Source organism: Sorex fumeus, unplaced genomic scaffold, assembly GCF_029834395.1.
Source record: "Sorex fumeus unplaced genomic scaffold, SorFum_2.1 ptg000042l, whole genome shotgun sequence".
NCBI classification, from domain to species: Eukaryota; Metazoa; Chordata; class Mammalia; order Eulipotyphla; family Soricidae; genus Sorex; species Sorex fumeus.
The window spans coordinates 3,518,701-3,545,496 of record NW_026606099.1 but is presented as its reverse complement, the minus strand read 5'-3'; the positions used below and the strand labels follow the sequence as shown (position 1 = coordinate 3,545,496).

The 26,796-nt window shown below is 44.3% G+C and overlaps 1 protein-coding gene across 1 annotated transcript in view; it reads left to right on the top strand.

Moving 5' to 3' along the window:
• BCL2L13 (BCL2 like 13) overlaps positions 1-26,796 on the top strand; it is an 85,056-nt gene that overhangs the window by 15,591 nt on the left and 42,669 nt on the right. The window contains exon 2 of the mRNA XM_056120210.1: positions 5,052-5,209. Within this exon, the coding sequence (XP_055976185.1) occupies positions 5,089-5,209 (121 nt within the window). The 5' untranslated portion in view covers positions 5,052-5,088. The remainder of the gene's footprint in view (positions 1-5,051; positions 5,210-26,796) is intronic.

Below are 26,796 nucleotides of genomic sequence, written 5' to 3'. Positions count from 1 at the left end.
AGTGATTTTTTTTTATTAAGAATAGTTTTTTTTTTTTATCTTATATTTATTTATTGAATCACTGTGGGAGAAGTTACTAACTTTCAGGTTTAACTCTTGGTCATACAATGATCAAACACCTTTCCCTTCACCAGTACTCATTTTTCACCACCAAGAACCCCAATATACCCCCCTCCCACCCCTCCCAATGCCTGTGAGGCAGATGATTTCCACTTAACTCTTCTCTACATTTATTACATTCATTATTTCAACAAAAGATGCACCATTATTGTTTAGAATCCCCCCCCCCCCCCCACAATCAGAATTGCTGTAAAGGCATTGTGAAATACTTTGTTTTCTATAGCTGGTTATGAGAATCATATAATGTAGCGGCCATGCAATTTTGGATTTCTGCAAAGAGCCAGATAATTACGAGATTGGTTTCTGTGTGTCTGGTGTTATGGCTGTGCTGGAGAGCCGCTCATGGAGGGCAACTCAGGACCTCGGTCCAATAAGCTCTGAGGCGGCAGCCACCTTGCTGTGGGGGGAGGGAGGAGGCAGAAGGGAGCAACACCCTTTCCCTCCCCTGGGAGGCATGGTGCCGTAGTTTTATGCATGGTCCATTCACTTTTCTGCCGCAAACTGCTGGGCTCTGGATTAAGTCCTTTTGCCTCTGGAGCCATGGCCGTGCGGAGCGCTGCTCCTGGGGGGCAACTCGTGACCTCGGGCGTGAAGGATGAGCCGGTACCGTCCCCCTTCCCGTGAGATTGCAGTTGGCCCGTCACCGCTGGCTCATACTTGGCTTTCCAAGAAGCTCCACCAGGAGTGATTTTAAGTGCTGCCAGGAGTAACCCCTGAGTGTCGCCAGGTATGGCCCAACAATTAAAAGATCGATGCATGGAATTTCTCTGCAGATAGAAAATTGGGTTCTGATGACAGGTAGGCAGAAAATTGAAAAGGAAATTGTTGAGGCCACAGAGAAAGTACAGGGAGTAAGACTTGCACTCCGCTGACCTGGGTTCAATTCCTGCCCCTGCATATGTAGTCCTCTGGAGTACTGCTAGGAGTGATCCCTGGTGAGTGAGCACTGACAGATGTCGCTCCAACCCTCTTCTACCTCCAGCCCCTGAAAGAAAATGAAAATGTCCACTGCAATGTTTTTTATCAAATACAGACTCAGAAAACTTACTTTATCCGTATGTTGGGAATCACACCCAGCACCTCTCAAATGCTACTTCTGGTGGTGCTCGGGGACTATGCAGTGCCTAATATTGAACTCGGTACTCCTGCATTCAGAGCATTCGGCCCCTTGAATCATTTCCCTGGATGAGGTTGACTTTTTTACTGTGTATTTGGAATTCTATCTTATTAATAAATAGAAATCTAAAAATTTGATCCAGTATACTGTCTTTCAAGAGTAAAGCCACATTGGATTGGAATGAGAGAAAGGGGGTAGGATGTTTGCTTTGCAGGCAGCCGACCCGGGTTTAATCCCCGACATTCCAAATGGTCCTGCCTGAGCACTGCCAGGAGTAATTGCTAAATGCAGAGCCAGGAGTAACCCCTGTCCATCACTCAGTATGACCCAAAAAACAAAAGAGTGAAGCTACAGTATAAGAACACAATGAATGTGAGTTTTCATTCCTATAATGTAAGCCATAACACTACTGCTTTTTTATTGGGGAATGTTAATAATTTTTGAAAGTTTTTTTTTGGGGGGGAACACACTCAGTGATGCTGAGGTATTAGTTCTGGCTTTGTTCAGGAATTACTCTGGTGATGCTCTGGGGGACATACGGAGTGTTGGGGATCAAACTGGGGTTGGTTCTGTGCAAGGCAAGTGCCTTACACACTGAACTATTTCTCTAGTCTCATAATTTATGAAAACTTATAAGTCCAAGGCCTAGTGTTTGAGTTCCTGAATATTTTAATATAATTTGATTGCATTGCTTCCTGAAGATACAAACAAAACTTCGAACTGTTGAACCACAATTACATTACATTTTATTACATTTTATTTATTTATTTTTTTTATGATTACATTTTATTTTTTTTTACAATTCTAGAGTTGAAATTAAGTAGATAACAGAGTTCCAATATTAAAATAGATATGCATAAAAATCAATTTTTTAATGTGAAAATTTTTATCTCTCACTCTAGGTTCAGTCTTTATCTAAGGATTTACTAAGCTGTTGCTAGTTGAGCCTCCTGTGTTAAATTGTTTCTGTTTGTTGAGGTTAGTTGGCTTCTATGTTACTTTCCCATCTGATTTGGTGTGCTCACACTGGAATTTCAGTGTTGAGGAGTTTGGAGTCGTATGTGGTCACGCAGTCCAGAGATTTCAGGATCTATAGTCTGGGCCAGTAAGTTGACATGATGGCAGCTGTGGGAGGTAGGCATGGTCTTGAGAGTGAGTACCCCAGAATTTTCAGCTGTGGGGACCTGTGTGTCCAGGAATTTCAGCTGCTTGGCTTTCGTCTCAGAGTTAACTGTGAATCATTAGAGCAGGGCTGGTGGGTGAGTCAATATGGCCGTGGTTTTGCTGAACCAGAATTTCTTTCTTTTTTATTTTATAACTTTATTAAGTCATCTATTTAGTGGACATGCACTATTCCAACACCAGTCCCACCACCACTGCACCTTCCCACCACTCATATTTCCAATTTCCCAGCCATCCCTTAAGCCTGCCCCCTGAGCAGGCCCTCAATAACTTATTTTGTATTGCTTGCTATAAATAATTTGCTAAAAGGTCGATCAAAAAATGTTTCCTTAGAAGAAAGTGAAGATTGTTGTATTTTCACTATGGAGCCATTAAACCCTTATGTAAGAGATTACTAATACGTTGTTACAGGTTAAACCTTCTGTGTTTATATTTTGTTAATTGAGATTGGTGAACCAGAATTTTTTTTGATTGCCCAAATAAATCTTGATGTCATAACAACCTATAAATGCACTCTGGTTGAGGGGCCGCCCCTGCAGTGTGGGAATCTACTCTTGATTCTGTGCTCTGGAGCTGTTCTTGACGTTGCTTAGGGGATTGAACAGTATTGGGGTTTGAGCTGGGTTTTCCCTTACGCAAGCATGTGCTCAGTCCTTTGAGTTATTTCTCTTTCCCATAAATTTTTTTTGGGGGGGGACCACATCTAGTGATATTTAGAGATTAATTCTGACTCTTTGCTCAGGGATCACTCCTGACAGGGCTCAGGAGGGCCCCTATAGGTGCCAGGGATTGAACCTGGGCTGGCCATGTGCAAGGCAAGTGTCTTTACTCCTGTACTATCTCACCAGCCTGAAAAAGGAATTTTTTTTTTGTTTGTTTTTGTTTTTTGGGTCACACCCAGAGATGCTTAGGAATTACTCCTGGCAATGCTTGGAGGACCATATGGGATGCTGGGGATTGAACCCGGGTCAGCTGTATTATCCCTACGTGCTGTATTATCGCTCTGGCCCCTGAAAAAGTATTTGGAGACAGAGAAGTGATGCAGTGGTAGAGCACAGTCCTGTGCCTGTTTGAGAATCTGAAGAGAGAGAGGGAGAGGGAGGGGGAGGGAGAGGGAGAGAGGGAGAGGGAGAGAGGGAGAGGGAGAGGAGAAGGGAGAGAGGGAAGGGGGACCAGTGTTTGAGTCATACCTGGCAGTGCTTACAGGCTCTTCACAGCTTTGTGCTTCTGGGGTCACTTAAGGCTGTGGATGGAGCAGGACTGATCACATGTAAGGCAATTGCTTTAGCCCCTGTACTGTATCTCCAGTCTCTCCTGCCTCCCACTTTTTTTTTTTTTTTGGCACATCCATCTGTGCTCAGGGCTTACTCCTAGCTCTGCACTCAGGATTACCTGGTGTGTTTTTGCGGACCATATATGGTGCTGGTGATTGAACCTGAATCTGCAATGTGCAAGGCCAGCCCCCTACCTACTGTACTATCTCTCCAGATCCTCCAGTTTCTCTCTCTCTCTCTTTCTCTCTCTCTCTCTCTCTCTCTCTCTCTCTCTATATATATATATATATATATATATATTGCTTTTTTTGGGTCATACCCAGCGATGCACAGGGTTTACTCCTGGCTCTGCATTTAGCAATTACTCCTGGCAGTGCTGGGGGGGGGGGGGGGTCAGCATATGGAATGCTGGGAATCGAACCTGGGTTGGCTGCCCAACCCGCTGTGCTATCACTCCACCCCTCTATAAACTTCTATATATTTCAGGTTTTTCATGAGTTATTTTTGGTATTTTTCTTCTAGGACTTTTTTTGATATTTTAAATTTTGCTTTATTTTCTTGTCTTTGTTTTCTTGTTACTAATTTTCTGAATTTCTTACTGATATTTGTGAACTTAAAGCACTCTGTATTGTTTTTAGTAGAAGGCAACTTATTTGGAAGCCTCTTAAGACATTTCCGTTGACTAGGATGGGGGTGAGAAAGAGGTGTATTGTTCCATGTAGGTGAAAACGGGAACTAAGAAAACTAGGAAGAGAGAGGGGAAACTTACTTTGTTAAAAATGAAAAATTCTTTCTACATGGAACATGTTTGCCCTCTCTGGCTTCAAATAGTTCTATTTGTCTTCTATGGTTTGGGAACTGGCCATGCCTGGTCGTGCTTAGGGCTTACTCTTGACATGGCTTTGTGCTCAGGGATCACTCCTGGTGGAGCTCAAGAGGCCTTGTGGGGTGCTGTGCGTTGAAGCCAGATGTGGCCATGTGCAGGACAGGGCCCTACCTGCTGTACAGTTTCAGGACATTTACTTTGGATAAAAACTTTGAATGAATTCTCACTTGTAAATAAAGTTGCACTATATGTCTTTTTGCTCTTTGGGTCATACCCGGCGATGCTCAGGGGTTACACCTGGCTCTGCACTGAGGAATTACTCCTGGCGGTATGAGGGACCATCTGGGATGCTGGGGATTGTACCTAGGTCAGCCATGTGCAAGGCGAATGCCCAACCCACTGTACTATTGCTCTGGTCCCTGAAGTTGCACTTTTAAAAGATTACTGTAAAGTCAAATATTTTGGCATTTGGTTGATATATATTGATCTGTAATAAACTTTAAGCTGAAAAAAAACACTTTTATGTTTTTAGGTTTTGCTCACCTGTAAATAGACCTTTTTGGAGCTCAATGGCGTCCTCTACTACAGTGCCTCTAGGATTTCACTATGAAACAAAATATGTTGTTCTCAGCTATTTGGGACTCCTCTCTCAGGAGAAGCTGCAAGAGCAAAACCTTTCCTCACCCCAAGGTATTATCTTTGGTTTATGGCGGTTATAAGTGATGAATAATTCTCATATGTATCTAAGAAACTTATATCTATGGTTATCAAATAAAAATATTAATACTCCCGCAGGGGCCTGGAGATAGCTTAGTTGGGAAGGAACCTGTTTTAAGGGGGCGGAGCTTAGAGTTTGATATCTGGTACCATGCCACACGCCCAAATATGATCCCACTGGATCTCCTGTTGAGAATCTCCAGCAGTCTAGAGTATGATCTCTGATGCTTTGCATCCAAATTTGTTCAGGTTTTAAAACTAAAATGTTCTGAGATATTGGCCAACTTGGGTTTGATCCCCAGCACCAAGCCCTCCAGGAGTCATCTTGAGCAAAGAGCCAAGAGTAATCCCTGAGCACAGCCAGGTGTGGCCCTAAAAACAAAACAACGTGTGTGGTCCCTAGTATCACAACCAAGCACACAACCAAGTGCGTGAGGGCTAAAGGGATGGTACAGGGGTTAAGGTGCTTGCCTTGCATGCACCGGACCCAGGTTTCATTTTCCATAGAGCATATGGTTCCTGAGCACAGAGTCAGGAGTAGCACTGCTGGTTGTGCTAAATTTAAAAAAATGACATGAATCTGAATTATTCCTTTTCATTAAAATATAATAACATCATTTTAAATGCTCTTAGTCATATCTTTCTACTATGCAGAAATGTATGTTGAAACCATTTTAACTCAATAAAGTGTAGTGTTGAGAATCCAGAAATAATAGAGTCAAGTTGTCTTTTTTTTTTTTTTTAAGCAAGATAGTTTTTAATTGGTTTGATTTTGGTTTTGGGCCATGTAATGGTGCTCAGGGGTTATTCCTGGCTCTTCCCTCAGGAATCACCCCTAGCCCGCTCAGGGGATCATATATGATACAAGGAATTGAACCTGGATTGGTCACGTGCAAAGCAAGCACGCTATCTACTGCACTATTGCTCTGACCCATAAGGTAATTTTTATTGAACAAAACTTAGATGTGAGAGGAGAGAGGATGTATGTGTTTAAGAGGACACAGACTTCTTTTTCCACAGTGTAAAATGCAAGAGGCAAAGAAACATTTGAAACAAGTAAGCAGGATATGTATTCAGGGTGAGAACATGAGCCTGAATAACCTCGCTTAGTTTTTTGGTGGGGAGGGTCAGACCTGGCTGTGCCTAGGGCTTATTCCTGGCATGGTTTGGGGAATTATATGCAGTCCAGGGATAGAACCCAGGTTGGCTGCTTGCAAGGCAAGCTCTCTACTTATTCTTCTATCGCCCTGGCCCCTAAATATTTACTTTTTTAAAATTTTGAGCCACACTTAGCCGTACTTGGGGGCTTTGTGCTTAGGGATCACTCCTGGTATTGCGTGGGGACTGTCTATAGCATGGGGATTGAACCAGGGTTGGTCACATGCAACCCAAGCATCTTAATTCCTATATAGTTTCTCTGGCCCTAATATACACACAGTTTTTACAGAGTTGTAAGGTAAAGGTAAGGTAAAGGCCCTCCCGTTGATCATCGATTTGCTCGAGCGGGCCCAGTAACGTCTCCATTGGAGACTTTGTTGTTACTCTGTTTGGCATATCGAATACGTCACGGGGAGCTTGCCAGGCTCTGCCGTGTGGGCGAGATACTCTCGGCAGCTTGCTGGGCTCCCCGAGAGGGGCGTTGTAATTAGTGTGATTTTTCTCTTTTTATGGTTTAATTCACAAAGTTCTGCATAGGTAATGTGGAACTTTGTGACCTTGGACTCTGGGCTCAATGGGACGTGGGAGCAGAGATCCTCATCGCTGGCGACCCATAAGCCACTCTCTGCCGGCGGCCTCATCAGCCACCCTCCAGAACTCAGCTGCTTCTCCTGGAAGGGAGCATAAAATGAGGCCCCCATAACATGCCACTGGACATCACGCCAGGCTGTTTTCACTCTGGGCGCCCCAGAGGGGAGTGGGTGAGAGCCCTGTTCCAAGGGACCCAGCCCCGGCAGCCAACCTCCACTATCCAACTGCCGCCATGTTCCAGGCCGCTTTCCATACGCTGGGGCAGAGACTCACATATGAGTGAACATATTCCTGGACACATCATGAGACACTTCCTACCCATTTTCCATAATTACCACACCATATTTGATGGGGTTCAGACAGTAGGCAATAAATTATATTTATATAATTATATATATATAATATACATATATTATATATATTATATATATATGTACCTCTCAGCCTGGCAAGCTACTGAGAGTAACTCGCCCTCATAGGCATAGCCTGGCAAATTCCCCGTGGCTCCTTGGGTAGATAGGCCAAAACCAGTAACAATAATAGGTCTCATTCCCCTGACCTGAGCCTCCAGTTGTTGGGAAAGACGAGTAAGGAGAGGCTGCTAAAATCTCAGGGCTGGAACAATTAGAGACGTTACTGGTGCCCACTCAAGTAAATTGACAAACAGTAGGATGACAGTGATACCGTGATGGTTTAATTCATGTTTACAAATTTCTGTCTTTCCTCTTAGATGTCTAAGCATTTTCTTTTTTTATTGTTGTTATTAATAGGATTGCAGTAAATTTTTATCTTAGTAAAGTCAAGAAGAGGGCTTTTTTTGTTTCTCTTTTGAGACACACCCAACTGTCTCTGGGCTTACTCCTGGTTCTGCACTCAGGAATGACCCTTGGTGGTGCTCAGAGGACAGTATAGGATGCTGAGGATTGAACACGGGTCATCTGTGTGCAAATCCAACATCCTGCCTCCTGTACTATCCCTCTGGCCCCAAGAATAGGGCTTTAATTTGGGGGGGGAAAAGTGAGTGAGTCATAAACAAAGAGGTTGTTGTAATAATTTCAATTTTGAGAGGAGGGGCTGGAGAGAGAGAACAGGTAGGTAGGTAGGGCACTTGCCTTGCTTGTGGCCAGCCCGGGTTTGATCCCCAGCATCCTACATGGTCCTTAAGCATTTCTGTGTGCAGAGCCTGGAGTAACCCCTGAGCATCGCCAGGTAGGTGATCAAAAAACCAAAATAAATAAATAAAAATTGGGGCAGCATATCTGGTAGAGTCAGGCTTTACTCTCAGGGATCACTTCTGATAGGGCTTGGGGAACCGTACATGGTGCCAGGGATAGAGCCCGGGCCGACTGTATGCAATGAAGTGCCTTCTCCACTGTTCTATGTCTCTGGCCTCTATTTTACTCCTTTTTTTTGCTTTTATTTTGCTCTTTGTTTTTGGGCCACACTCAGGCTTATTCATGATATGCTTGGGACTATATGGGGTGCCAGGATTGAACCCAGGTTGGTCATGTGCAAGACAAACACCCTACCCACTCACTATACTATCAGTCCAGCCCAATACTTTTTTTTTTTGTAATAATTTTTATTAGTGCAACACCATGAGGTATACAGTTGTAGGCTTACAAATTTTTGTGCTTGGGTTTCGATCATACAATGATCAAATACCCATCCCTCCACCAGTGCCCATTTTCCACCACCACGGATCCCAGTATCCCTCCCACCCCCATCCTCCCCATCCCACCCTGCCTCTGTGGCAGGGCATTCCCCTCTGTTCTCTCTCTCCTTTTGGGTGTTGTGGTCTGCAAAAGAGGCATTGAGTGGCAGTCATGTTCGGTCCATAGTTTACTTTCAGCATGCATCTCCCATCCTGGGAGGATCCTCCAAACACCCTTTATTTGGTGCTCCCTTCTCTATCTGAGCTGCCCTTTCCCCTAGAATGCCCGACTGGCCTCTAAGCCATGGAGTAATCCTCCTGGTACTTATCTCAGCTATTCTTGGGTGTTAGTCTCCTATTTTGTTACTTTATATTCCCCAGGTGAATGCAATCTTTCTGTGTCTGTCCCTCTCTTTCTGACTCATTTCGCTTAGCATGATTCTTTCCATGTAGTACCACTTGTATACAAATTCCATGACTTCATCTTTTCTAACAGCTACATAGTACTCCATTGTGTAGATGTACCAAAGTTTCTTTAACCAGTCATCTGTTCTCGGGCACTCAGGTTTCTTCCAGTTTCTGGCTATTGTAAAGAGTGCTGCAATGAACAAACAAGTGCAGATGTCACTTCGACTATACATTTTTGCCTCTCTGGGATATATTCCCAGGAGTGGTATTGCTGGGTCAAATGCAGCCCAGTACTTTTTAATTTTAAAAAGTTAATATTGTACACTTACTTAGAAATTTTAATATTGGCTTCCAACAGTTCTCTCTCCCCTTCCCTCGTCTCCCTCCTCTCCCATCCTCTCCTCTCTCCTCTCCTCTCCTCCCCTTTCTCCTTGTGGTGCTCAGGGTGTATGTACTGCTGGCTTAGTGTTGGGGGTAGGAGGTCACCTTTGACGGTGATGGGAGAAAAATATAGGGTTGGAGTGATAGCACAGTGGAAAGGCGTTTGCCTTGCACACAGCCAACATGGCCGACTCGAGTTCGATTCCTCCGCCCCTCTCAGAGAGCCCGGCAAGCTACCAAGAGTATCTCGCCCGCACGGCAAAGCCTGGCAAGCTACCCGTGGCGTATTCGATATGCCAAACACAGTAACAACAAGTCTCATGATAGAGGCGTTACTGGGCCCGCTCGAGCAAATCGATGAACAACGGGAGGACCGTGACCGTGACCGGGAGGAAAATATGATACCAGGGATGTAACCTGGTGCAGGGGGCCCCGCTAACCACTCTCCGGCCCGTGGAGGTGGCCTGAGGATTGATCCAGTGGTGCAAGGAGGGACCAACCAAATGAACACAAGACACAAGAGACAGAGTACAGTTTAGAAGCAGAGAGAAAAAGGGACAGAACTTTATTGGGGGGCTACAGGCTGTTTATATAAGGTCGGGGCAGCCCAATCAGGAGCAGAAGCAATATAACCATACATGGTAAGGTCAGTAAGGAGCTTTTACCTGACATTCAGGGTAAACATTTGTACATCAAAGGGTCTTATGGCAGTAGGTGCATCCTGAGCTTTACATTTGTGTATCAAAGGGTCTTAGGCAGTAGATGCATCCTGGAGGTTACTATAGATAAGGCCAGATAAGATAACTGTCAGCCTGATGTTACTTCGCTATAGATCAGGCATCCGCTGAGGTCAGGAAGCCCTGGGAGACTGTCACCAATGTCTGTCCCAAGCAGTTCCTAACGTGGGAACCATGGCCAGGGTCTATGAGAGGGCTCTTGGCTTCCTATAACCTGGGCCTCTTGCTTGCAAACAAACACCCTCCAATTTATTGAAAGATCTCTAACCACTTTTTTTCCTAACAAGGCTCTGTTCATTGGAATTCTGTATCATCCATATTTATTACTTATAGTTTCTGGTTCATATTTAAGTTAGAAGATAACGATATCTATAAGACAATTGATGGAAGAATCATCCTATTTATTTTTGGGATCAAAGCATTTTATTTATTTACTTGACTTTTTGAGTCACAACTGGCAATGCTCAGGGTTATTCCTGGCTCTGCCCTCAGGAATTACTCCTGGTGGTGCTCAGGGCCCATATGGGACACTGTAGTCAAATCTGGATTGTGCAAGGCAGATGCCCTACCTGCTGTATTATTGCTGCAGTCCCAAGAGATCAAAGCATTTTATTGGGGGTCTTCAGGAGAGGATCGAAAGCCGATGTCTTTGGCCAGGCAGGATCTCCACGGTAGAACAGCCACAGAAACCTATTCTGTGTATTTATGATTCATCCCTATCTGAAATACTTTGTCTCCCATTTTGGGAAATATTTAATTGTTGTTGGATTTAGGAGGGCAACATTAGATGGTGCTCAGAGGGGTACTGAGGATTGAACTTGGGGCCTTGCATGTGCGAGGCATGTGCTCTATCCCTTGAACTATCTCCCTAGGATTTTGACGAGATTTTATTTTTGGGAGGGTAGCCTACTTACAGTGCTCATGAGCCACCAAGGGCTGTGACTGTTAGTGCTTTGGGACTAGGTAGTAACAGAGATTCATGCAAGACTTTACCCCTTTAAGTTATCTTCCTGTCCCCTTGGTGATTTTTTTGGTGGGAGTGGGAGGAAACTACCTAGCAGTGCTCAGGGGACGTGGGGTCCATTCCTGGTGATACTTGGCCGGTTAAGCAGATAGTTCATTGCTTGCTCTCCTCAGTGCTAGTGGACGAGTGGGCCACCCTATCGGTGCTTGGAGGCCACTAGATCAACCCAGTGATTCTTGGGGAAACTTGTGGTGCTGGGGATTGAATTTGGGTTCTTGCATATAGAAAACATGTACTTCAGCTGTTTGAACATTTCCCCAGCCCATGGCAAGGGTTTTTTTTTTTTTTTTTGTGGGTCCAGACCTAGTGGTACTCAAGGGACTACTCTTGACTCTATGCTTGGGATTACACCAGGTGCTATCAGGGGTCTATTCAGTGCTGGGGACTAAATTTTGTCTCCCACATGCAAAGCAGGGTGAGATGTTTTGCTTCATTTTTTTTTTTCATTTTGGGTCACATCCAGCAATGCTCAGGGGTTATTCCTGACTCATACACTCAGGAATTACTCCTGGCACAGGGCCTGGAGATGCTGGGAATCGAACCCAGGTTGGCCGCGTGCAAGACAAATGCCCTACCCGCTCTGCTGTTGCTCCAGCCTCTGAGATGTTTTTTGTTTTGTTTTGTTTTTTCCTTACCACACCTGGTGGAACTCAGGACTTACTCTTTTTTTTTTTCTTAAATTTTTATTAGTGAAACACCATGAGGTACAGTTGTAGACTTACAAATTTTTGTGCTTGGGTTTCAGTTATACAATGATCAAGCACCCATCCCTCCACCAGTGCCCATCCTCCACCAACACCAGTCCCAGTATCCCTCCCACCCCCCACCCCACGCATTCCCTTTTGTTCTCTCTCTCCTTTTGAATGCTGTGGTTTGCAAAAGAGACATTGAGTGACAATCTTGTTTGGTCTGTAGTCTACTCTCATCACGCATTTCCCTTCCTGAGAGGAACCTCCCAACACCCTTTATTTGGTGCTCCCTTCTCTATCTGAGCTGTCAGGACTTACTCTTGGCTCTGCACTCACTTATTATACCAGGCAGTGCTTGGGGGCCCAAATGAGGTGCCACGGATTGAGCCTGGATCAGTTGTGTGCCAGGCAAGTGTACCAGCTGTAATGTCTCTCCAGGACCGTGATTGTAAAAAACTATGCACTCTGAAGGTTGTGTGTTTGCGGGCACCGCCTGTGTTCGGTGCCCTAGAGCCACTATGTGTGGCCTGGATTGGGACGGTTGTTGGCCAAGGACAGACGAAGGAAAAGATGAGGGCCAGGCTGGTTGGTCTTTGTAGCAGTTTATTACAAGGAAGTTTATCCCATAGAAGAAATTTATGTTATGGAGGGCCCAGGTTCTCTCAAGCACATGTTCCCCTTGCTAGTCTCTCTGCGGCCCATCTTGCTGCCCTGGCCCTGTGCTCTCTCCTCTCTGTGGCTCTCTTGCCTCCAACTCCTGCACTCTGGGCTGACACTGCACCCAGTCAGGCAGGTAGCAAAATCAACATAAGAAAGCCCTTCCTGAGGACCCACCTAAAAGGTATGCTAAAGCCCTTCCTGACTGCCCAAGGGCAAAATACCTCCTAAGCTGTTTTTCTCTTTTCCTCAGTCCAATAACTATCAACATATCAATACTAGCTATTTTTGTATGGACACAGTAACAGATAACATTGAGGCTTGTAGGGCAGCTTTCCCGGGAACATCTTGCCATAGACTCAGACTACAGTGCTCAGGCCAGATTAATCATTCCTAACCCTAGCAGGGTCCAAATCTAGTTATTACTTTTTGGATGATGACAGCATTTGTCCATGACCAAGCTCTTATAGGTGAGCATTATGGTGCTTTGGCCAGGCCCATCTTGATGCCAGGGTAGCACATAGCTTACCATTTGCCCTGGTTCCATCCAGTCTCTCGTTGGGACCCTGCTTTTGGGGGTGCTAGGAAGTAAAGGCAGCTGAGGCTTAGGTGAGAGAACAGATGCCCAAGAGGGAAATATTATTGAGAGTCACATTACAAAAGCATGTCTTCTTGTGTCCATACAAAAAGGACATTGCTTTGAATAAACTATGCAAAGGACTTAGGGAGAAGAGAAAAACAATATTTACAAGTCAACAGAGCACAAAGAAAGTTAATAACACAGAGGAATGGGAGCACTGTGATGGGAGCAACCCAATCAACCTAAACTACCTGAGGCTATGCAGGAAGGACAAAACAATGTTATTCTACACTAATAATATCCTACAATAATAATAACAATAATAACAACAATAATAATAACAAAAAAGAATGTGTAAGAGAGGGGGAAACTTCTGCTTTGTATGCCAAAACAATGTGTGACCAGGCAGACGTATGAGAGCATGCTGTACTTTTCTAAATCATCCCAGCTTAGCTTGCCCACTTAACTCAAAATGGGACTTCGGTTCTGCTTCCAGCTTGCAGGGCAGCATCCAGAGACTCCTCCTAATGACCTGGCACCAACAGTGTTCTTTGTTATGAATAATCTTGCTAAAAGGTAAAGGTAAAGGTAAAGGCCCTCCCGTTGTTCGTCGATTTGCTCGAGCGGGCCCAGTAACGTCTCCATTGGAGACTTTGTTGTTACTGTGTCTGGCATATCGAATACGTCACGGGGAGCTTGCCAGGCTCTGCCGTGCGGGCGAGATACTCTCGGTAGCTTGCCGGGCTCTCCGAGAGGGGTGGAGGAATCGAACTCGGGTCGGCCATGTTGGCTGCGTGCAAGGCAAACGCCCTACCGCTGTGCTATCGCTCCAGCCCCATCTTGCTAAAAATGATCCCTAAAGTTTTTCCTTAAAGGAAGTTGTGTGAAAATTGTTGTATCTCACCTTCGAGCCATTAAATCCTTGTATAAGAGATAATTGTTGTAGCTCGAGCCTTTTGTGTGCATATTACATATATATATATGTTTGTGTGTGTGTGTGTGTGTATATATATATATATATAGTGATAAGTTGCCTTCTGCTTTACACCCCATCAAATGTGGTGTGTTGCTCTTGGTATGTCTTGGTATGTCAGTGGCATAGAGTATGAGATGTTGCTCCAGGAATTCTGAAATTTTTAATAGGGTGATAGAGTTGGAATTAAATTTTTAACTGGATGGTGACTTTGGAATCTGGAGGCATCTCTGCAGCTTGTGGCTCTCTTCCCGGATTTATTTGTGAGTCTCTGGATCATGGCCATTAATGAGCTTATGTGGTGCCAGAGGCAGTTTGTGGGCGTGATTGCTAGGCTCCCGAAAGAACAGGGAAATGTGGGGAGGTTACCCAGTCCCGACTCGTGGGATGCGGAGTCATCTGTGTTGCTTGTGACTCTCTTTAGAGATTTATTTGGGTCTCTGGATCATGGCTGTTAATGAGCTTCTCTGGTGCCAGAAGCAGTTCATGGAAGATGTTTAGTTTTATATGAAACAGTCTTGATAAGTCTGGGAATTTGTTCAGTGGTAGAAGGCCTAACTTGCAGACATGAGCCCAATCTCACCCCTGGCATAGCCCGACATATTGATTGCAATGATCCTGGCACTTCTTTCTGTGATCCCTCATATCACAATCATATTTGCAATTCCTGGCAAGCACCGTAAGCCTAGTATTATAACTAATCTACAATATGTTCTTCATTACTCTGAACACTGGTGAGTGACACCAGATCATCCTTATTTTGGGGGGAATTGGGGGCACACCTGATGGTGCTCAGGGCTCTTCACTCGGAACACTTCTGGCAGGCTCAGGGACCATATTGGGTGCTCGGGATTCAACCCAGGTTGGCTGCATGCAAGGCAAATACCCTGCCTGCTCCACTATTTCTCTGGCCCCCAAATCACTCTTCTTAAAAGTGACCGCACTTTAAATGTCTTCCTTCAGGGCCGGTTACCCAAACAGAGCCTTGGCAGTTGCTCACTCTTGCACTGCAAAACTGCCACCTTGCCTCCAGCAGGACTCCATTGTCCTAAGACAGAGTCTCACCCAGAAATTAACCTGCTAAAAATTCAGATGTGCAGGTCTTTCTAAGAGTCCAGATGGGCTGCCTCCCCCCCACCTCCCTGTAATTCCAAAAGTCCTAGCACACATCCACAGTCCAAGGCAGCTGCCCAGTTCAAAATTTTACTTAAGCCGTACCAACCAGTTAAAAGTTCTGGACTCCCTGCACTCTACAATACTGATAATCCAGTAGTAGCATTCCAGATCGGATGGGATGTAACAAGAGGCAGCCAATCGTGGCTAACCAAATAGTAACACAGAAGGAGGCTTAACCTGTAACAACATTTCAGTAATCCCTCATACTTAATGTCTCCCTGATCCACGGTGAGATACAATTTACAGTAATTTTCTTCTAAGAAAATATTTTTTCTTCATTCTATTAGAAATGTATTGATATCAAGCAATGTAAAATACATTCTGCTATGGCGACAGGCTTGAGGGGTGGTTGGGAAAAATGGAGAAGTGGTGGAGGGAAGGTGATATGGTGGAGAGATTGATTTGGAATATTGAATGCCTATAACAAATCATCATGAACAACCTTGCAAACCACAGTTATTTATGTAAATGTAGGGGAAAAATTACATAAGTAGGCCTTACCTATTTAACGTAAACGCAAATAATTTAGCACAGAATTTCTTTAAAGATTTTATTAAAGACAGGTAAGGTATGATTATTACCATAAATAAGATCCAAATCTGTTACTGTCACTGTCCTCCCATTGTTCATCAATTTGCTCGAACGGGCCCAGTAACGTCTCCATTGTGACACTTGTTATAGTGTTTGGCATATCAAATACGTCACGGGGAGCTTGCCAGGCTCTGCCATGCGGGCGAGATACTCTCGGTAGCTTGCCGGGCTCTCCGAGAGGAGCGGAGGAATCGAACTCGGGTCGGCCATGTTGGCTGCGTGCAAGGCAAACGCCCTACCGCTGTGCTATCGCTCCAGCCCTGATAAGATCCAAATATGAAATAAAATTTAATGCGATATATTTTAGATTTCAGAGTTGAGAAGTTACTTATGTAAACAAGAATAATCATTGTATTATATTGTATTAAGTGGTTTATTTTTCTTGTTTTTTTTAATTTAATTTATTTATTTATTTATTTTTTTGGCTTTTTCGGTCACACTTAGTGATGCTCAGGGTTACTCCTGGATCTGCGTTCAGGAAATACTGCTGGGGAGCTTGGGGGACCTTCTGGGATGTGGAGGATCGAACCCGGGTCAGCCATGTGCAAGGCAAATGCTTACCTCTGTACCATCTCTTTGACCTCTTATTTTCCTTGTTTAAATAGGTTAAAATCATATAGCAATCACAAACTGGTCTTTCTGATTTATTTTCTGATCATTCTATTTGCCGTGTTTTTGAACCAGCAATATAGAGTAAATTTGTAGCTAAGCCGGCAGGTTGGGGTTGGGAGGGAAACTGGGGACATGGTGGAGGGAAGGTCACAGTGTTGGAACACAAAATGCCCTCAATCAGTGTTCGCAGATTCCCTCTCCCACCCTACCTGTCTCGGCACCAGCCTGCCAGCTTGACAGCTTCTTTTATGTTTGGTTATTATAGTTTGTGTCTCGTTATTACAGTGTTGTTGGCTCTATGGTTTGGATACTTAGCCCTGTCATTCCTTAGCACCACCGATGTACCTGAATCCCTTATTGCTTCTTACCTATCTCTTCAGGCAAGAAGCCGCCAAATCTTTCCTTACTTAACTCTATTTCTTTCCTTCTCATCCCTATACTCTGGGGCAAAAGGTGATGTAGGCATCCCCCTTTAAGCCAGTGCATTTCCTCACCCAGTTATTCTAAATTCCACATATAAGTGATATCATCCTGTGTTTGTCCTTCTGGCTTGCTTTATTTAACATGATACCTTCCAGTTTCATCTATATTGTAACAAATTGCCTTTTGTCCTTTTCAGCTATTTGTGTTGATTTGTGAGAGTTCTTTATATCTTCTTCATGCCAAACCCTTATCAGATACTAGATTTCTAGAAACTTTCTTTTATAATTTGTCTTTTCTTTTTATTTATTTTCTCTTTTCCATCCATTTTTTGGTTATTGTCGCAATCACTGTGGAACACAGTGGATCATAGGCTGTGTGTATGTCACTTGCATATTTTCTGGTTCTGGTGCTTGCTGTGGGTTGAATACACGGTCGATGCTGCAGAACTCACTAGAGTGGGGCACTGTTGCATTGTGGAGGGTTCTAAACAGCAACGCTGTGGACCTTACCCAGCATATGTCCCCTTAGAATCTTTGGGTTCTCATATGTGGAACTCAGAATCTGTGGCCTCTTGCTTACAAAGTAGATGAGTTTTGCCACTGAGCTTTCTGTGGCCCGATAGTAAGTTTTTATTTATTTGCTTACTTAATTTATTTTTGGTGTTTGGGTCACACTCAGCAGTGGTCAGGGGATACTCCTGGCTCTGCACTCAGGTATCACCCCTGTCAGTGTTTGGGGAACCCTGTAGCGTGCCAGGGATTGAACCCGGTTGGCCGGGTTCAAGGCAAGCACCTTACCTTCTGTACTCTCTCTCCAGCCTCAATCAATAGTACTTTTTTAAAAAATGTTTTAAATTGAATCCCTGTGAGATACAGTTACAAAGCTTTTATGATTGAGTTTCAGCCATACAATGATCGAACACCTGTGCCTCCACCAGTGCTATTTTCCACCACCAATGTCCCTCCATTTGCCCCTACCAATATAGGAAACATTGTTCCTGGCATTGTTCAGGGCTAATCCTTACAATGTTTAGGGGACCATGTGATACCAGAGATTGAATCCGGGGCTCCTGTCATAAAGCATTTACTTTAGCTCCTTGAGCTATCTCCCTGGCTTTTCTTATTTTATTGATTTGTTTTATTTTCATAAAGTTGTTCACAGCAGTTGTTTACATTCTGTGTGTGTGTGTGTGTGTGTGTGTGTGTATTCATTGAATCAGCATGAGATACAGTTATAAGCTTTCATGTTTGAACTACAGTCACACAGTGATCAAACACCCCTCCTTCCACCAGTGCACATTCTCCACCACCAGTGTCCCCAGTATCCCCCCCATCCAACCCTCCCCCTGCCTCCATGGCAGGCAATTTCCCCCATACTCTCTTTCTACTTTTGGGCATTATGGTATGCAATACAGATACTGAGAGGTTATCGTGTTTGGTCCTTTAGTTACTTTCAGCACACATCTCCTATCCTGATCAATCCCTCCAACCATCATTATTTTAGTGATCCCTTCTCTATTCCATCTGCCTTCTCCCCAAATCATGAGGCAGGCTTCCAGTATGGAGCAGTTTTTCTGGCCCTTGGGTTTACTCTCCTTGGGTGTCAGTCTCATGTTATTTTATATTTCACAAATGAGTGCAGTCCTTCTATATCTGTCCTTCTCTTTCAAACTCATTTCACTTAGCATGATACGCTCCATGTCTATCCATTTATAAGCAAATTTTATGACTATCTCTCCTAAGAGCTGCATAGTATTCCACTGAGTAGATGTACCAAAGTTTCGTTAACTGGTCATTTGGTTTTGGGCACTCGGGTTGTTTCCAGGTTCTGGCTATTGTGAACAGTGCTGCAACGAACATATAGGTGCAGATGCCATTTCTACTGTGCTGTTTTGCACCCTCGGGATATATTCCCAGAAGTGGTATTGTGGGGTCATATGGAAGCTCAGTTTCTAGTTTTTGATGGAATGTCCATATTGTTTTCCAAAAAGGCTGGACCAGTCGGCATTCCCACCAACAGTGAAAGAGCATTCCTTTTTCCCCACATCCATGTCAGTGCTGGTTACTTTTGTTCTTTGAATGTGTGCCAGATTCTTTGGTGTGAAATGATATCTCATTGTTGTTTTGATTTGCATCCCTAATGATTAGCATTGTGGAGCATTTTTTCATATACCTTTTGGCTACTTGTATTTCTTTTTTGAGGAAGCTTCTGTGCATTTCTTCTCCCCATTTTTTGATGGGGTTGGAGGTTTTTTCCTTGTACAATTCCACTAATGTCTTGTATATCCTGGATATCAATTCCTTATCAGATGGGTATTAGGTAAATATTTTTTTCCATTCTGTGGGCTCTCTCTGTATTTTGGTCACTGTTTCTTTTGAGGTTCAGAAGCTTCTTAGTTTGATGTAATCTCGTTTGTTTATGTTTGTTTCTACTTGCTTGGTCAGTGGTGTTTCATCCTTAAAGATGCTTCTAGCTTCAATGTCATGGAGGGTTCTGCGTACATTTTCTTCTGTGTATCTTATGGATTCGTGTCTGATATTGAGGTCTTTAATCCAGTTTGATCTGACTTTTGTGCCTGGCGTTAGACAGAGGTGAGAGTTCATTTTTTTGCAGGTAGTTTTCCAGTTTTTCCAGCACCGCTTGTTGAAGAGCCTTTCCTTGTTCTATTTCATATTTCTTGCTCCTTTGTATATATATTTGTATATATGAGAATCTGGGACAGAATATTCAACTCTGTTCCAATTGTCTGCAGTTCTCTTTCTTGCCCAATACCAGGCTGTTTTAATTATTACTGCTTTGTAGTACAACTTGAAGTTGGGGAAGGTGATGCCACCCATCTTCTTTTTCCCAAGGATTGCTTTAGCTGTTCGGGGGAGTTTATTGTTCCATATGAATTTCAGAAGTGTTTTGTCTATTTCTTTGAAAAATGCCATGGATATCCTGATAGAGACCGCATTAAATCTGTATGTATAGTGCTTGGGGGTGGGGGGAGGTATTGCCATTTTGATTAATCTTCCCTAAGGATGCGTCTCCTTTTCCTAGTGTCCTCTTTTATTTCTTAAGGTAATATTTTATAATTTTCCTTGCATAGGTCCTTCACCTCTTTAGTTAAGCTGATTCCGATGTACTTGATTTTCTGAGGTACTGTTGTGAACAGGACTTTTTTTTTTTCTTTTTGGGTCACACCTGGTGATGCACACAGGGGATACTCCTGGCTCTGCACTCAGGAATTACTCCTGGTGGTGCTCGGGGGACTATATGGGATGCTGGGGATTGAACCTGGGTTGGCCACGTGCAAGGCAAACTCCCTCCCCGCTGTGCTATTGCTCCACCCCCCACCCCCCCCCCCCACTGGTTTTTTTTTTAATCTCTCTTTCTTCTCTTTCATTATTTGTATGTAGGAAAGCCATGAACTTTTGGGTGTTGATTTTGTAGCCTGCCACTTGACTATACAAACCTATTGTTTCAAGGAGCTTTTCTGTAGAATCTTCAGGATTTTCTAAGCATAGTATCATGTCCTCTGCAGACATCCAATATTTCAACACCACTCCTACCACCATTACACCTTCCCACTACCATTATTTCAAATTTTCCCACCACCACCCAAGCCTGCCCCATAGGCAGATGCTAAATAGTATATTTTGTATTGCTTGTTACAAATAGTATGAGATATCATGCAGTTGCAAAAGTGGAGGTGCGCTCCTGGAATTCTAACACTTGTATCACTTCACTTCATCGATTTGCTCAAGTGGGCACCAGTAACATCTCCATTCGTGTCTGTTGCGTGCTAGTGTAGCCCAATGGTGTACTGGGGGCTCTTTCAGGGTCAGGGGAATGAGACCCGTTATTGTTACTGTTTTTGGCATATTGAATATGTCACAGATAGCTTGCCAGGCTCTGCTGTGTGGGCGGGATACTCTTGGTGGCTTGCTGAGCTCTCTGAGAGGGAGAAACTGCATCACTCTCTTCTGGGAGCTTTGTTTTATAGTCTCTGGATCTTGGCTGTTGATGAGATTACATGGTGCTAGGGGCAGTTTGTGGGTGTGACTGCCAAGCTACTGGGAAAGTGGGATCTGGGTGGAGGGGGCCAAGTCCCAATCTGAGCAGGCCTGGAGATCTCATCTACGAGTCCCGCATACCTGGGTTCCTCTGCCAGTTCCTTCATCCAAGTGTGTGGAGAGTGACCTTGAGCATGGCTGTGGTTGAGTTCTGGAGGTTTTTGACTGCCGGGGTTCTGCTTGGGGCCGAGAAGGAGACTTAACCTGCCCTCCTCCAAATGGCCCCGGTGGACAGCCTGGTGCGGGTGCAGGAGATTCTGCCCTGGAATTCTAAAATTTTTAAAATATTTGGGGTCCAGAGGCATCTTTGTGGCATGCTGTTTTCTTTCGAGATTCATTTGTGATTCTTTGAATCATGGTTAATGTGCTTAAATGGTGCCCAGAGGCAGTTCTTGGGTGTGATTGTCAGGGAACTGGAAGGGCAGGGAGATGGGGGGGGGAGGTCACTCATTTCCGACTCCATCAAGCCTGGAATTTTCAGTCACTGGTTCCGCATACCTGGGTTTTTTAGTGGATTCATTATCATGCTTGGGGGGCTTGGGATGAGCCTGTGATAATTGGCTGTGAATGTGGTGGCGATTGGGTTCTGGAGATTTGTGACTGTCAGGGTTCATTTGGGGCATTTGGAGGGACAGTCCTACTCCTTGCTGAGGTGCCCTGGTGAAATCAGCCTGACGTGGGGTGGGGAGATATCTCTGTGGCATGCAGCACTCTTCAGAGATTCATCTGTGAGTCTCTCTTTTTTATTTTTGATTCGTGTCGTTGAACTATTCCGGGATATGTGGTAACTAATATACTAATAGTTCTTGGGCTACACCCAGTAGTATTCAGGGGTTACTCCTGGCTCTGCACTCAGGGATCACTCCTGATGGTGCTTGGGGGATCATATGGGATGCTTAAGATTGAACCTGGGTTGAACACGTGCAAGGCAACCCACTGTGCTACCGCTCTTGCCCCCTATACTACTAGTATTTTTTTTTTTTAATTCTTTTGTATTTGTATGGGGCTGGAGCAATAGCACAGCCGTAGGGTGTTTACCTTGCATGAAGCTGGCCCGGCTGAGCCGGGTTTGATTCCTCCGCCCCCCTCTCGGAGAGCCTGGCAAGCTACTGAGAGTATCTTGCCCGCACGGCAAAGCCTGGCAAACTACCCGTGACGTATTTAGTATGCCAAACACAGTAACAACAAGTGTCACAATGGAGACGTTACTGGGCTTGCTCGAGCAAATTGATGAACAACGGGAGGACAGTGACACTGACAGTGCATTTGTATATAACTTTAGTGTTGGTGATGTATTTCGGCCACATTCACTGGCTCACTTGTATCTCACACTTGGAGATATGTGGTGCTGGGGATTGGGCCTGGGTTGGCCACATGTAGGGCAAATGCCTGAACCCTTGCCTGTCTCTCCAGCCTTGAGCTTTTTGATTTGGGGCCACACCTGACTGTTGTCGGCACTTACTCTTGGCTCTCGCTCAGGGAGCACTCCTGGCGGGGCTCTGTGGACCATATGGTGTGCTGGGAATCAAACCCAGATTGGCATGTGCAAGACAAGCACCTTATCTGCTGTTCTACTTTCCAGCTCTCTCCTTGAGTGTTTTCTGGTTTTTGAAGTAAAAACAGGTTTTATTTGGAAGGTCTAAGGAAAGAGGTAGGGTATGAACTGCAGATTAAGTTTAGGACCTCACACTTGCCCTGGACCCTTATCACTGGAGATCCCTAACAGTATTGCCTCAGTGTTTCCAGGCTTAGAACTTTTAGTTTCGTTTTTTCTGGGCAATGCTTTAAGCCTTCCTCATTTTTCAGACCTCAGTTACTGGGAATAACAAGCAGTAGGACTGTCCTTATCACCGAGGTTTGAACTCAAGACTGTGCTTACCAACCAAATTTGCCTACTTGTAACCTTCAGAATAGTTCTGATTTTCTTTTAGGGGTGGGAGACTTGGGCTATATCCGGTGCTGCTCAGGACTTTTCTCCTGTCTCTGCTCAGGTGTAACTCCTGACAGTGCTTGAGGGACTGTATGTGTTGCTGAATATCAAACTAGGTTTGGCCACATGCAAGGCAAGCACCTTAACCTCTATACTATCTCTCAGGCGCAATTCTCATATTTTATATGCTATTATCTAGTGCATAATTTTTTTTCTTCTTTTGCCCTCAAACCTCCCCATGTAGATTACTCTTCTTGATTTATCTCCCTAGAGCTCTTTTAGTGCTGATTACTGCACATTGTCAAGCGACCTAGCAACACAAAACTGTTGTGTATTAACTGAATGTATGATGACTCTGTCATACAGTGAGTGTGGTTGTAGGTGGAAGGAAATAAGGGAGAAGGAGAATTAGGTGAAAAACTAATGAAGGTTTAAAAGCAAAGACTTAGGGGCTGGAGTGATAGCACAGCATGTAGGGCGTTTTCCTTGCATGTGGCCAACCTGGGTTCGATTCCCAGTATCCCATATGGTATCCCGATTTCCCAAGCACCGCTAGCAGTAATTACTGAGTGCATGAGTCAGGAGTAACCCCTGTGCATCACTGGGTGTGACCCAAGAAGCAAAAAAAAAAAAAGCAAACCAAAAACCAAATGTTAATGTTCTTTAGAAATGCCATAAACACTCTGGAACTGCTTGTGAACATTCTGGAACAAAAGTCATTGGGCCATTAAGGGACCAAAATTCAAAAAGTCTTAAGAATAGGGCTGGCCAAAATAGCACATGGGTCTTAGAGCTTCTGCCTTACAAGCAGGAATATGGTTACAAGTTCAGATCCCTGGTGTCTCACATTTGCTGAGCATGATCCTCTGCTGCTTGAACCTGGCTGCTGTTATGTCTGTGATTCCTGGTGCTGCAAGCAATTTTTATCCACACCATAGCCTGTGTTAGCACTACCAAACAAAAAAGAGCGGGGGAGGCGTACCCCAGGTGAGTATCACAACAGAAACAAAGAATGAGTACCAAGACTAGGAAGTGTGACCTGTTGACTACCAGAGCAACCCATGGAGAGCACGATACATAACTGTGTGCCTCAATTAAGAGTGCTTTCTCCAGCAGCTGTGTGTGCAAGCCCTGCAGCTAAAGGAATGCAAAACCTCTTGGACACCATAGTAAAAAATGGTGAGGACCGTAGCCTGATGTCTATGCAATACCCAACCCCCATCTTGGAAACAGCAGTGTAGCACTGTAGCACTGTCCTCCCGTTGTTCATCCATTTGCTCGAGCGGGCCCAGCAACATCTCCATTGTGACACTTGTTACCGTATTTGGCTTATCGAATATGTCACGGGTAGCTTGCCAGTGTGGGTGAGATACTCTCGGTAGCTTGCCAGGCTCTTCGAGAGGAGCAGAAGAATCGAACCCGGCTTGGCTGGGCTGGCCACGTGCAAGGCAAATGCCCTACCACTGTGCTATTGCTCCAGCCCGGAAATAGCAATATCAATATTAATAACAACATTCATATAAAAGGGATGTGTGGGGTGTGAATTTAAAAAAAAATTTAAGGATGCAGGAACCCTGAGAGTACAGAGAGCAAGGTGCTTGCCTAGCACGTGACTGACCTGGTTTTTATCCCCAGCACTGCATATGGTGCCCCGGAACCACCAGGAACGCTCTCTGAGCACCTAGTCAGGATTAAGCCTGAAACACTGCCGGTTATGACCCCAAATCCAAATAATTAAAACAAAAAAAGTCTTAAGAATTCTTGTTACTAGGAGATCATTCTTGTAGAAGAGTCTTTGACTTTTGGGTGTTTGATTTTATATAGCCTGCACTTTTAAGCATGCTGAGAGGTAATTAGTGTAGTGGTGAGTCCAGACCTTAAAACTAGAATGCTTGGCTTGCTGTCTGGATGACATTGGTCAGATCTCTTTTCTCTGCCTCAGTTCTCATTATAGGGATAATAGTGCCGTACATCGCAAGGGATTGTTATGGGGTCTAACAAATATACACAAAGTGATTGGTATATTGTGCAAAACTTTAGCGTTGGCCATGATGCAGGTGATGCATTGAAGTTGCTAAAATTAACTTATTTTGCAAATTTGAATATGATGTGAAACTGAAGGGAAACTTCATTTGGCAGCGGTACCTTCTCTTTGTACATCAGTTCATACACAGTTACATAACTATTTTGTTGCACTTTGAAAAATCAGTAAAAAATGTAGGTGAGCATAAGAGACTGACAATGACTTTCATAAATATTAATATATTTTTATTTGGGGGCCACACCTGGCGAAGCTCAAGGGTTACTCCTGGCTTTGCACTCAGGAATTACTCGTGGCAGTGCTCGGGACCGTATGGGGTACCAGGTATGTCATGTGCAAGGCAAGTATCCTTGCTACTCTTCAGCCCTAAATCTAATATGTTTGAGACAAAGAGACCTTTCTACCCAAAGTGGTAGACTTTTTGCTTCAGTTTTATATTTTGTGGATCCAAGCAAATATTAACTATATCCAAATAAGAACACAAATTATAAAGCATGTCTAAAATCCTAGTACTATATCATTTAAGTTATGTCCAGGGCTAGAGAGATAAACAGCAAACAAGAGCATGCTTTGCATTCATGAGGCCCAAGTTCAATCCCTGGCACTTCCCAGGATCACTGATCACATGATCACCACCTGATCACTGCTGGGAGTGGTCCTGAGCACAGAGACAGGAATCTTCTGAGGTACTGCTTGGTGTGCGCCTCTCTGAAAAATTGTGTCCAAGAGACCAGGGATATGACTCAACAGCAGAGCACGACTAGCTTTGCTTGCGGGCCCCACTCTGCAACTGGGGCGGAGTGAAGTGTACAGATGTGACATGCAGTTAGGGATCTATATAGCACTGTAGCACTGTCCTCCCTTTGTTCACGGATTTACTCAAGTGGGCCAGTAACATCTCCATCGTGAGACTTGTTACTGTTTTTGGCATATTAAATACGTCACGGTTAGCTTGCCAGGCTTTGCCGTGTAGACGGGATACTCCCGGTAGCTTGCTGGGGTCTCCGAGAGGGGCGAAGGAATCGAACCTGGGTCCGCTGGTGGCAAGGCAAACGCCTTACCTGCTGTGCTATCGCTCCAGCCCTGGGATCTGTCTATATATATACATATTAATATGATGATATGTAATATCATACTATATATAGGAGGGTGGATGGGTACCACCAAAATAATGTAATTTCTTTTTTTTTTCCCTTTTTCATATTAGGTTTCATGCAGAATATTTTAGAATACATTATAAACAAAAACCCCTAATATACTTAATGCATATTAATACTAGTCTTTTTCCCAACCTTCTTTTGTGCTGCTTTTTTCTCCTTTTCTTCCTCCCTTCTTCCTTCCCTCCCCCCAACCTTTCATACCCGGCAGTGCTCAGGGGTTACTCCTGGTTATGTTACTCAGGAATCACTACTGGTCGGCTTGGGGTGCTATATAGGTAGGATGCTGGGATCAAACCCAGGTTGGTCACCTGCTGTACTATCTCTTTAGCCCTTTTCTCCTTTTCTGAAAGACACGTCTGAACAAATGGAGATACATTCATTTTTATTTGGGTTCACTCCCACTGGCACTCAGGGGACTGTGCAGGATTGGGGATTGAACCTGGCCTCTTTGCAAGAGCTTAGCCCACTAAGTTTTCTTTCCAATACTATTTTTTTTCTTTTTGGTCAGTGGCGGGATTTGCACCAACCTTGCTTGCTCCTGGCTTACTTCTGGCTCTGTGCTTAGGGATCACTCCTCTTGGTACTCAGGGGGACTGTAAGTGGTGCTGGAGATAAAATCCACGTTGGCCACATTCAAGACAAGTGTCTTACCTACTGTACTATATCTCTAGTCCACAGACTATTTTATTTTTAGTTTTTAGGCATTAAAAAATTTTT